We start from the raw sequence: 13,212 nt of genomic DNA, 5'->3' as shown, positions 1-13,212 counted from the left end.
ATACATAAATGTTTATGGTATTTCAAGATTCTTTAACCCAATCTGTAGAATAAGCATCTACTTAAAATAGGTTTCTACTAGAATAAATAGAACATTCTGGCGTTAATCATGAGAATTGTCAATGTGTGTGTAACCCTCAGAAACACTCCTGAAAGCTGGAGAGATTATCCACGTTATCTCTGCAGAATAACACAGACAGAACAAAATGCTACTCCAACCATTAAGGCAAAGCAAAGGCTCATTAAGCATATAACTCTCAAGGTTATTGTCAGATAAATGCTTCTGTTCACATAGCCATTGACATCATGTGAGATTAAATTTTTAATATAAAAAATCAAGAGAAGTCTGAAAGTGCTTTTCCTTCTGGGATAGATTCTACTTGATATATATTCTGTCACCTACAGTTAATAGTCACATTTTATAAATGCAAAGAGACTTTTTATGAGTTAATTTTGTAACTTCCAAAACTTACTCTTGGAGGTGGTAGGCTTGTTTTCCAGCGATCTTAAGAACATATACTGCTTTACACTCATATTTATGACCCCAGGAAATAGTGCCACTCAATGTCTTAGACTCCCTTTCAATCACGAATGCTAACCTAATTGGTAAAACTCAACCATTTCATTAAAACTCTCCATTTGACCATTATGCAACATGAATACAAATGTATCATTAAAAAATACAATAGCTTTCTTTCAATTCTTTAGCAGATGATGCTAAATTCTTAAACAGGAAAGTATACAGTTGTATTTTCTTAGTTTAATTAGTATTTAACATTATCTTTTGATTTTAAAATTATAATTTAAAATATGAATATTAAATCTAAATAATTCCAAGATTTATTTACAGTGACTAGCTCTCAATAAGCATGACATAAAAATTGCACGTCTGGCCGTCCAGTGGAGCATCCGATGAAATCCCAGCACTAAAGTATTTATGTTGACTGCCGTCTCAGAATCTTTATGTGCACTTTAGTGTTGGTATTTTATCATATAGAATAAAAACACACTACCATTCTTCTGTTTTACAACCTTTTACACTGATGACATCCTCCAACTCTGAAAGCTGTAAAATTTGTGCTGATTTGTCTGCTTATGAAAACTTCCCTCAGTGTAGACTCAGAGACTATTTGAGTAAAATAGGACCTGAAATTCAAGACTCAGTTTCATTTGCGAATTGATTTAAAAGAATTCCTACTATTTTAAAAGTTTAAATACTTGACCATGTCTATGATTTTGATAATATAGCTCTTTAGAGAAACTGCTTTGATATGTATGTGTGTGTGTAAATTTCTCTTTCTGAACTTGACATGAAAATTATTGAATGATTCCAGAGCAAAATAGATCTATAAATATGGAAATGGTGGCAGCCTGAAATTAAACATAAAATGCTACAAAATGACTTCCTAAGAAATCAGAGCAAATGTCTACAAATTAGTATGACAAATTCTATCAAAGAAATGTAATAATAAATAGAAAATACATAAAATAATATAGATAATGCTATAGGAATTCTACCTTGACCTTCCTTTACAGATTTATAAATACAGTATTAATTATACCCTAAACAATAGAAACACTTATTTCATAACAATATGTAAGAAACCATGTTTTGAAGTTATGATGTTTATGTAGTTGAATGACTCATTGATGCATAAACTCAATTTTGAAACATATGACAGTTATTCTGAAACTTTGATTTGTGTAAAAATTTCATATAAATCCTGTTCAAATGCAGATTCTGAGATATCTGGATAGGGACTGAGATTGTGCACTTTTTAATAAGCTTCAGTGTGATGCTGGTGCTGTAGGTCTGTGGACAAGACTATGGGCAGCAGTGAACAATGCCACCTGCAGAAAAGTAAACTGGATGTTTAGAAATTGTTCGCTTTGCTAAGTTGGGAGGATAGTTTCGATTCTCTGATTTTTCCCCTCTACCTAGTACCTAGACATTAATTGGTCTTTCTGAAACTCAAATACTTAACTACCTACCTTTCCTGACTAGGAAGTTTGAAACAAGCAGGGGCAGTAGAGTGAATGAACTAGTGGGTGTGAACGTGCCTGTGAGCATGTGTGTGAGCATGTGTGTGGAAGTACCCTGTGCTCAGTAGTACTTCCACACTGGCCTTTAGGGAAGTGTGTCAGCAACTCTCTTGTGACTATCCTCAATTTGAACTCACATTCATCTAGGCATACAGAGTTTAGAGAATTGTCAAGTTCAAATATATCCTATGTCTGAGGTTAAGTCCCAGCTTATTTCACACATTTCGACATTTTCCATGTGGATGCTGTTTAAGGGTTGCCTGGAATTTGGAGATAAGCCCAGGATTAGTCCTGCTTTAAAGTCATCATGAAGCCTTGTTATAGGCTTCAAGTGAAGTTGTTAAATGTACTTCTGAGAGCTCACTAAAAAAAATAATCACATCCACTAACTTTGGTAAGCTTCAGATAGCGAAAACACAGTGCTGTTGTTGAAAACTCACCTGCAGGCATGCATCTTCATGTATTTATAGACAGTAGGCTTATGTTCTGAGGCTGGAACAACATCTGGTTTACCAAGCTTGCTCAAGGAAGAATATCTAAATTGAGAATTGCTCGATGAAATGCTCACTTTTTTTCCCTAAAGCATTTTGATAACTGGATGAATCCTACTCAGGCAGATTTTTAAAAATCACTTTCCAAAGTTCATAATTATTCAATAATTGTGAAATTATTGTCATGTTTTTTTTCTCTATTGCTATGAAACCAGCTACTCCAGAATTTTTCAATCACAACATTGCTTACACTTTTGGAATGATGAATTCCAAGTGGTATTAACCTTGTGTTATGAACACAGCTAACGTTGAGTCATTCTTCTTTTTTTTTCTTTCTTCATGTATAGCTATTCTATTGACATAGAGTACATAAACTATAAACTTAATATTCGATTAAGTCTTGTTGAAATTTGTTGCCCTTGGCCAAAGGATATTGCAGAACATTCAGGAGAGCTATAGCTCATATTGAACAGACTTGGAATTGAAATATATTTGTAAAAATAAATATAAAGTGTAGCATTACATAAATAATCTCCTAAAGGAAACCAAAACCTCTCTATATTTTTTCATTCTTTAAAATTTGTCTAGCCTATTGAATTTGATTTTTAAAGAATTAGTGAGAGAGTTTATATATTAAAGGCTTAAGATTTCTGGAGTGTCAAAAAGTATACCTTATAGTATACACTACAATACTTTTTAACAGCATGGCTATAGATAACATAAAAATAAAAAGGAGCAGAAAAAACTCCTCTTCTTAGAGGCCCTATAAACAAGAGATGCCTTAGAATAGCATCCTTGTCTTGTAATGGTGAAAATAATTTTGAAAGTAATAAACACTTGTAAGATCACTCATAAATTTTTATGTAACATGCTTTATCATCCCTTTGCTGAAAGTCTAAATTTAATTTTTCTTTAATACAGGCTGTAAATTACCCACTTATTGGTAAATTTAGAGATTTTAAAACTGTTAATATAGTTCTCATTTTTCCAACAGTTACGAATTTCCACAATTTGTCTTCACGTGCCCCCTGACTTTTCTTGCATCTGGAGATAACAAGTAGATAGGTGGATTGATGAATAGATAGATAGAGAGATAGATAAATTCCTGGAGACTACATTTGATTAAATTGAGAGCATCTTCTTAGTCAGGAGATTATCTATGTATAGTAGTAGGGGAGTATTTTGTGAGTATAAATTTGTAACTGAGAGTGACTACTACCCTGTATAGTGTACTATGCACTCAACCGTCTGAGGTAGCTCTCCATGATAACCTAAGAGGAGTTACTGAAATAACTAAGGGGTTACCTATTCTCATATTGATAAAAAAAATCCAAGACATAGGAAAGTTATTTAATTTATCCAATATCATACAGTTAATAGTTAGTGATTAGATTCTAACCTAAGATTAGATTAATTTTTTATCTTCCCCATTTTTCACAAAGCAGGAGTGATATCTCTTATGTCCACCTAAATCCTAATTATAAAATCTCTTGGATACATACTTGAAAGGATACTCTTTCCTAGTCCATGCAACTTGAAAATTACAATGTATTCTAAAATATAATAGAAGCACTTTTATCAAATATTTCTTTCAGGGTTTACTTTTATATATATTGATATATTAACTCAATGAAATGCAGTATTCAAGAAGATTTAACCTTTAAAAATGTAATGATGATAAAGTAATACTTTTAACTTGAGAGTTCATAGAAATTGAATATCTAAGACTTACCAAAGCATTAAAATAACTTATTCATAAAAATGTCCATAGGAAATGTCACCCTAAGTATTTCAAATAACCCCCTTTCTGTTGTCCTGCTTTACAAACGTCAATTGCATGGGCAGCTTTCTGGAACTCACTTCCCAGGTAACACTACGTACAGAAGAGTCGGGAATCTGTTACTACTGTACCAAAGATGACAGTGATTTGAAGTCAAGGCAAATGTATATGCTACTACCTTCTTCCTCTTTAAAGACTTTCAATAAAAAATACCTCTGAGAAATATTCAGCAAAAAATGTTGTACGAACCAAAATTGTCTGCTCCCAAGTTTTTCCTACTATATTACCCCCAAGTCATAACTGTGCCATGCCAATTGTACCACGCCAGCCAGAGCCATATATATTAATATCAGGCAGGTCCTGAATCAGTGTTTGCAGTGAATCATTGAAGACCAGAACGCTCTCAAAGAAACCTGAAAATTAACACGCCAGGCAGTTCTACAGAATTTTTGAATACTATGAAGAAAATGATGTTACTGCTGCAAATGAAATTTCCCAAACTTCAATGAACTCATATTACTTCAAGATGTATCCTCTTCTGAGGCATAAGAATAATATACAATCACACCATTTCATTGCCGTTCTTTCTTACAGATATACAACACTGCTAAGCAGAGCTCCTTCATGAAATGAAATATAAGGTAGAAACTTACCTCCCTCAAAGACATAAATATCATTAGAAAAGGTTTCCTACCCTCCATTCACACCAGCCAAGAAAGACAGAATTATTTTTCCTGAAGTATCAATTATCCCCACATTTAGACCAAATATAACTAATGAAGTTCTAATCTCAGGAAACTTTCTATATTTTACTCTCCTGTCTTTGTTACTTTTTTTGTTACTGTTCAGGTATGATAACTGGAATTGCCATGTAAAAATATTTGCACTTCACTATAATTCTTAGTATTTATGAAATAACATAAGCACAGCCTGAAGAATGGGTCATACTTGTAAATAATAGAGTAGATACTTTTCAGAAACAGACGTAGATTTTATAGTTGTACTACAATATTTCGCCACTCATGTGTACTTACAATAGCATATTTTGTAGTGTTTGCGCTGAAGCTGCAAGTAGAATTTGAGTCGTTTCGCCAACACTTGTCTAATTTACAACGGGGATGTAATGCAAATTTCTTAAAGTTCCCCAAATGCAGCAACAACTTCTTATTGTTTCTTTGGCCTTTGGCCAACATTTTATGAAGTCACGACATAGACAAAAGTTCATAAACATCTTTCAGATAGGATCAAAGAGAAGCACTGTGAAAATCTTCTGCCTTTTTTAAGCCCATGATGTTTGTGTAGGTGACAACAGAATCAGGTAAAATATTATTAACTGTATCTTACCTCTATCACTGAAGTCATCTACCAGGATGATTTCTGCTATCAGACTCTCTGGGGTTCGGTTAATTATACTGTGTATGGTACGCAGGAGTGAAGTCCAACCTTCATTGTGAAATGGGATAATGATGCTGGTGTTTGGCAGTCTTTCCAGGTACATCTTGTGCTTACAACTAGGGATGATAAAGAAAGAAAAAAGCTGGGTCAAACTCAAAACTATACTATTTGTTATATCGCTATATATGCATTATGTTGTCAGACAGATTTGCAAACTGAACTCTGTCCAATAATTCTCCAGATTCTCCAGCCAGAGCTTGTACATCACAGTATTTACTCTACTTATTCATGGATTTCATTAATAATTTTTTTCAAACACATTCTTAATAAAAATAATTATTTAATACTTTTTAGTATCCTCAAATATTAGGTATGAATTGTATGAAAATGTGTTCTTATGAACTTATTATAATGGGTAAGTTATTCAACTTCTGTAAGAGTAGTCTCTTAAATAGGGCATTGTAGGGACAAAAAATAACCTTTTTCATAATATTAACAAGAATTAAGGTAGCTAATCCATGCAAACACACATGATAATAGCAAGGGTTAGATAAATACTACCATAATTTTTGTTGTGATTATGTTGTTATTTTGTGATTATTTTACCTGTCAAGTTGCCTATGGAAGGAGGTAGGGAACTAGGAGAGAGAGGAACTGCATGAGGAAAAAAGCAGACGCACTTAGAATCCCATAATGAATAAACTAGGATTTCTTCCCTTAAGGATTCACAGACCAGTGGACAGATACGTAAAATGATTAGACTTAAATGAGACAAGTGACATAATAGATGGCACAGAGAGCCCAAAGGAAGTATGACTGACTTTGCTGAAAGAATTAGGGATGTCTTTATACATGAGTCTGTATGTTGAGAAGAAGCTCATGTAGGATCTTGAAAGCTATACTAAGGAATTTGGACGTTAGCCTGCAGTGAAGTAGTTCACGAATTGTCAGTGATGAGGAAGACAGGACCGTGTTTACACATTCCCCTGGCAGCAGGCAGACGATGCACAGAAGGCAGCAGGGACTACAGGCAAAACAGAAATTTCCAAAGTTCTGGCAAAAAAAATAATGAGGGTGCTGATCTGATTTTTACTCTAAAGAAAAGCAACATCTTTGTGACAAGTGTTTAATCTGATTGAATTATATTTCAGCGTTCTAGCTCTTAACCTGCTCCAAAGGATGTTGAATTCACTACCGAAGGGAGCCATTGGAGTCCTGAGGCTGTGCGTCCAGGTTACTGCTTCTCGGTATTTCTAGAAATACTGAAGCACGCCCAGGGCTTTACTAAGAATCTGAAAACTGTATTTTAGGGTTAATTTCAAGTCACGTTGAGAATGGAAATTTGTTAAATATGAGGACAAAGTAGTAATATGGAACCGTGTTGAATAAGCAAAATAAAAACCAATTTATATGTTTATGGTTACAGATATGTACCAAAATTACAAAGAGAAATAGAGATACATCAAAACATTTGTTGCATTGTTTACAGAAGTATGAATGGAAATGCCTATAAGTATTGTGTTTCATATTGCTGTATTATTTAAAAATGAGCATCTGCATAAAATTAATGTGGAATTTTGGAATGGTTCAGAGATGAGGACATCTCTTAGTTAAGCAACGATTTATTTCAGTGGATAAAAAGAGCTTCAAATTTTAAATGAACAAGAAAGACAAAACAAGTAATTTACATTCTTAAAAAAAGTTACTTGAGAGAAATGACAAATCATGCAGACATTTAAAAGTTGACAAAAACCCTCCACAAATTAATATGTAAACATTCTCTAAACCATTCACAATAATGAAAATAAATTCAATAGAAAATTTCTCATATCTTCTATGTTTTCCCAAAACAATGCACACACATTTTCCAACAGTCTTTATTGGCATTTACTAAACTGAGGGATTTAAAATATATTTAGTTTAACAGCATTGTTTATTTTAAACCTACTTTACTGTCATGCCTTTCATAGTTAATCTCTATAAATGTCATTGGTTTCACACACAAAAATAAGTGGTTCTTTTAACAATAGGAATAAGCTAAAAATAAATTTCAATTATAGATGTATAAAATAAGTACAAGACTTATTTGTGAGATATTTTATTATTCATGGTACAATGTCAACATTTACACTGTGGGCATTTAGGTAAAATTGCATTTGAGGTTCTTAAGACCTTCATATTCTTACCATCACTAAAACATTCTTTCTCACTGTGTGAGGCTGAATTTAGTTTTAAGTACAATGTCAAAACCCACATTTATAAAACTGAAACTCTTGGACTGCAAGATTGGAGTAAAATGTTTGGATGAAAGTATTTGCATATATTAATCCTTAGGTCATTTTGTTAATTTACCTAACATATGGCTTTATTTTTTGTTTTACTGAGTTTTGTATCTACTTGTATTAAGTATATCAGTCAGGATATTATGCTGTACTTCTAACCAACGCCCAATGGCTCAACACAACAAGTATTCTTTAATTTTTCTGCTTATTCACCACTGGTCAGCAAGAAGATCTGTGTTCACTATAGTCAGCGCAAACAGCCAAAATTTTGACCTGTCAATCACTCTGCCATAGGTAAATAAGGATGCTGGTCGGTCTCTCTAGCTGGCAATTAAATGGCCTCTCCCTAACATGGCATAATGCTTTCTGCTTGCAATGCATTGGTCAGAATTCGTCACACAACACAGGGGCCCAGGGAGTGCTCTCCTATATGATCCAGAAGGAACATCAGAAACATTTGGCAAGCAAGACTAGTGAACACAGCCATTTCAGTCTTCTGCCTTCTTTCAAATAAAAAAGGAAGCTGCTAGGCGGCACTTAATGAAAAAAAATAATGACTTGATGTTTTGTAGACAAAAAAATTGTAATACTTTAAGGTTTTACATCTATAGAAGTTCATTTCATAATAAAGAGATCAATTCATCAAAAAGACTGCAAAACCAAATGTTTTATGCACCTAATAACAGCTTTCAAATATATGAAGCAAAAGTTTATAGAAAAAAGCAAGGAAATAAAGATATCTCCAGTCACAGTAAGAAACTGGCTCTTTATTTTGCTCTTCTTTTTCCAGTTTCATAAGGTAAAGACTTATAATATTGATTTGAGGCCTTTGTTCTTTATTTTTACAAGTGGCAAATGATAGATTAGAATGATTTCATTGGATGCATTGCTTGAAATATATAATTAAAAAAAATTTTGTTCAAAATATGTTCAAATTTCCCTTAAACTTCATTTTGAAACATTCGTTGCTTAAAATAGGTTTTAAATTTCCGAGTGTTTAGTGATCACCTTGTTATTTTTCTGTCATTTTCTAATTCCATTGTATTATGGTAAGAGAATATACTTTGTAAGATTTTGATTTTTTTAAATCTGTACTGTTTGTTTTATCCTGCAGGTTATGGTCTACCTTGACAGAATGTTTCATGCATACTTAAGAATACATACACGGCTGTTGCTAGGTAGAGTCCTTTCTTTTTGTTCTCTTTGTCATTTCTTCTTTCCAAACAAACAAATGAAATTTGGAACATATTTCAGATAATGCTGAATACGTTAAAATGTTACTACACAGTAATGGTGATAATAAACAGGGAGGAAGTTATATTTTGTGTTTGCATGAGAATCCACATTGTAAATGGTTGTGGTTTTATGACATCTTATAATAATCATTATAATTCTCTGAAATGCTGATGAAGAAAGGGACAATTCAGTTCCAGTCGGTCTCGGGCTATATGTGAGAGGAAAACCAATTTTTTAAAAGATTTTATTTATTTATCTTTTAGAGGGGAAGGGAAGGAGAGAAGGAGAGAAATATCTTATGGTTGCCTCTCATGAGTCCCTGCTGGGAACTGGCCTGCAACCCAGGCATGTGCCCTGACTGGGTATCAAACCTCAATCCTTTGGTTCACAGGCTTGAACTCAATCCACTGAGCTAGACCAGCCAGGGTGGAAACCAATTTAAAAACTACAATTAGTTTGATTGCATGGCTACAGCAAAAATTATATTTGGGGGTACAATCAGACCACCTTTTGATACATTTACAAGTAGCAGTGTTAGCACCTTGGATACTCTGCAAATTAATTAATTAGTTAAGTGATTAATTTATTGTCTTCCAATTTATGAAAAGACTTATGAAGTAGCTTTACTAAAAGAGATGACAGTGAAGGTAGTGGAGTTCTATGAAGTCTGTTATTAAAAATATTCCTAAATAAGATGATCAGAATAGCTATGTCTATAATAAAGTTAGTAAACCAAAAAAAAGTTCTTTTTTTAACCTCAAGAGAATGACTTATGTTCGGAAAGGGGAGAAAACTTCTTCACTTTCTTTGACTTTTTCTTCATTATATGATTTTTTTGCAAAACTACTGTGGTTCAGCTAACGTTCTCTTGGCCCCATTTCCCCATAGTAGCAGCATAAAATGTCAACTTGGCATCTGGTTACTGACAGTCATACTATAGAGCCTATCTGTATAAGTCACTTCCAAGCACCAATTTACATAATTGTTTTAATGTCAGCGCATTCAATTTTCAATGGCTGGTTTTAGTCACACTGCTTTTCTGTTCTAATCTGGCCTTGTCAGTTGGGTTTGATAGAGCGGTGGTAACTGGTAATTTATTTTGCTTTGACAGGCTTGATCAATTAGTTGGGACTTCTGTGTATATGTGAGTGTGCTTGAGTGTGCGTGCCTGTTGGGGGTTGGTAATCACTATTTATTTGGTCACATAGTACATAGGAACTTATCTGTAGACTAATATTTCATATGGAAATAGAATTAACACTTTAATGTGCTATGATATTTTGTGTCTGTCCTAAGGGACAAGAGCGTGTGTTGACTTCATACAGCTGTGTGTTCATTATGACATTACGGTAGAAACATAGTAAACACAGGGAAGGGCCAAAGTGGGAGTTGACAGAGGCGAGGATCAGAACATGGAGGTCGGAGTTGGTGTTTTCCGAACTATTATTTTTAAGGCAGCAGGGAGTCTTTTAAATATTTCAGATGGGGGGATACAATGATCTGCCTTAGCGCTTAACACTCACTATGACTCACTCTGGAAAATGTAAGAAAGAATGTGTGAGGTCCAATTATGAGGTTATTTTAAAATTGCAATTAAGAGATAATAGTGGATATAGTTGAGATTAAGGGAACTGCATGCACTTGAGACACATTTTGGCATTACATTTAGAGAAAGATTTAATAATAGGCAAGGAAAGAGACCGTAGTAACATACTAATGTACTGATGGCTGTATTAATTTGCATAAAGTAGCTCATAAAAATTATTGAAGGGTACTCACTTGAATAACAGTTTTGAAGAATTGTTTCCTATCTGTTGTTTCTGATTTCCCTCCCCCATCTGTGGCTAATGATATAACTTTTTAAAAATCTTATTTAGACATACCTTAGGGTGGCAGAGCATTTGACCCAAAGAAAATGTTTCCCATCTCCCTCTGTCATTTTAGCTTAATTTCCTTCAAAATTCACTTGTAAACATAGTGAAAGAAGATACCTCATCAACTTCACAAGTAAATCACAATAAAAACATAAAAGGAAGCCAGTGCCTCCCAAAGTTCTGTGTAGTTCTTGCAACAGAGATTTAAAAAATGCACATTTTAGGGTGGTTACATTCAAATATTTCTGTGAATGCATCCCAGCATTCAATAGACAGGTGTCAAACAGTTAAATAACACTTTTGTATTTTGCATAAAATCTTTAAAAAATATTCTAAATATACTCACTAATTCATAGTTCAAAGAATTATTTTCCTCAATGTCAAAATTGACTAAAAAAACTTGTTTTCACAATGTAAAATTTAGAATTATAGTTTAGTTTATCTTCTTAAATTTTATGTCTTCATGATACAATTGGAAAAGAAGGAAGGCAATCAGAAGGATCATCATCAGAAAGAAAAGAGATAACTGAATACACCATGCTGTAACTTATTTGGTAAACTTGGTCTCAACACCAATAATCTCAGTACATGAACAGAGACACAAATAAAGGGAGACTCCCCACTTCAAAGTGGGTAAATAAAATTTCAAAATGAAAATTGACTTGTTCAGCACTATAGTGCTAGTCAAGGGAGTCAACATTTTTAGAGTTATTATTTGACACTATTTCCAGAAAGCAGAAATGTTTAGACAATAAGGCACTGAAATTTTAAAAATTGACTCAAAAGCCTGTGTATGTTGAGAAATGCTTTTTCCCCTTATATACAAAGACATTAGGCACCGTTCACCCAGGGAGGAGACGCCCTTCCTCTCGTTGGAGATTCCCATGCAGAGGAGCAGGGGCTAGATTTACACTGCTGGCCTCGCTCTATCTGCACAGACGTTCTTTCCAGGGGAAAGGATGGGTTTGAGTTAGAGAGCTTGCCGTGCTTGGCGCTGCTCCTCCTTCATTTTTCTGCTTTGGAATCTGCTTTCCTGCAGAGATCAGACATCCACCTCTGCCCTCCATGCCTTATACTCTACATTTGTCCTTGTGTCATCGGTGATGTCTATGACTTGAGGCTGAGTGTGATTCACTGTGGAGTTTACTATTAGAAATCGCACTCGGCCCACATCTAAACTATGGCCACCAATGGAATATTACCAAAAAGAAAGTAATATTTTAATCCCAAATCATCTCTGGCACAGCACAGATTTGAAATTCCTGGGTTTAATATATGCAGACTTTTTTTCAATAAATATGTTCAGTGTTGTAAATGTATATTTCTCTTATGATTTTCTTAATGACAATTTTTCTTTAGCTTACTTTATTATGAGTACAGTTATAGTACATAGAACATATGAATTATATGTTAACTGACTTTTTATGTTATATGTAAGGTTTCCAATCAACAATAGGCTATTAGTAGTTAAGTTCTGGGGGAGTCAAAAGTTTCATGTGGGTTTTCAACAGCAAGGAGGGGTCAGACCGCTAACCTGTACACTGTTAAGGGTGAAGTATATTGGTCTAATATAACTAACACTGCTGAAAGCAATCATGTAATCCAAGAGGTTGTAAACATTCTCCTACATTTGCTCAAGACTAGAGATATCACAGACATTTCTCTCAACACTCAATATCTTACTTATTGTCAAAGTCACAAAGCTAAAACTATTCATATCTTAGGGATATAAGTAAAATGTAAAGGAAAGTTAAATGAAAAGTTAATTCAGAAATATCCCAGCTACTCAACCACCTTATAAGTGCATTTTAATCAATGCATAGGTGCATCAATTGTACCTGTATAAATATATGCTCTCTTATAACAGCAAAATGTTAACCTGTTATTAATGATGCATTTACCTGAATCTTCTGCAGAGCCTACACCAACTCTCCTTTACACATGGTTCTGTGGTGTCTGAATCTCATGCATTTTCTCTTTTTATAGATATAATTTCATCTTACACGCATTATTCATACAATGTTCAAGGAAATATGTGTGGTGATTGCTGATACAGAGTGATAAATTTCAAATATTATCCTGCTAACCATATATTCATGCAGAATCTTATCC

The 13,212-nt window shown here is 33.8% G+C and overlaps 1 protein-coding gene across 1 annotated transcript in view; it reads right to left on the bottom strand.

Annotated features, from left to right (window-relative positions):
- Positions 1 to 13,212, bottom strand: part of GALNTL6 (polypeptide N-acetylgalactosaminyltransferase like 6) — an 872,151-nt gene that overhangs the window by 487,606 nt on the left and 371,333 nt on the right. Inside the window, exon 4 of the mRNA XM_037155041.2 lies at positions 5,658 to 5,824. Coding sequence (XP_037010936.1) covers positions 5,658 to 5,824 — 167 coding nt within the window. The remainder of the gene's footprint in view (positions 1 to 5,657; positions 5,825 to 13,212) is intronic.

This window comes from Artibeus jamaicensis, unplaced genomic scaffold, assembly GCF_021234435.1.
Source record: "Artibeus jamaicensis isolate MK-2021 breed Jamaican fruit bat unplaced genomic scaffold, CSHL_Jam_final scaffold_537, whole genome shotgun sequence".
Taxonomy (NCBI): domain Eukaryota; kingdom Metazoa; phylum Chordata; class Mammalia; order Chiroptera; family Phyllostomidae; genus Artibeus; species Artibeus jamaicensis.
This window is presented reverse-complemented; position numbering and strand designations above follow the sequence as displayed.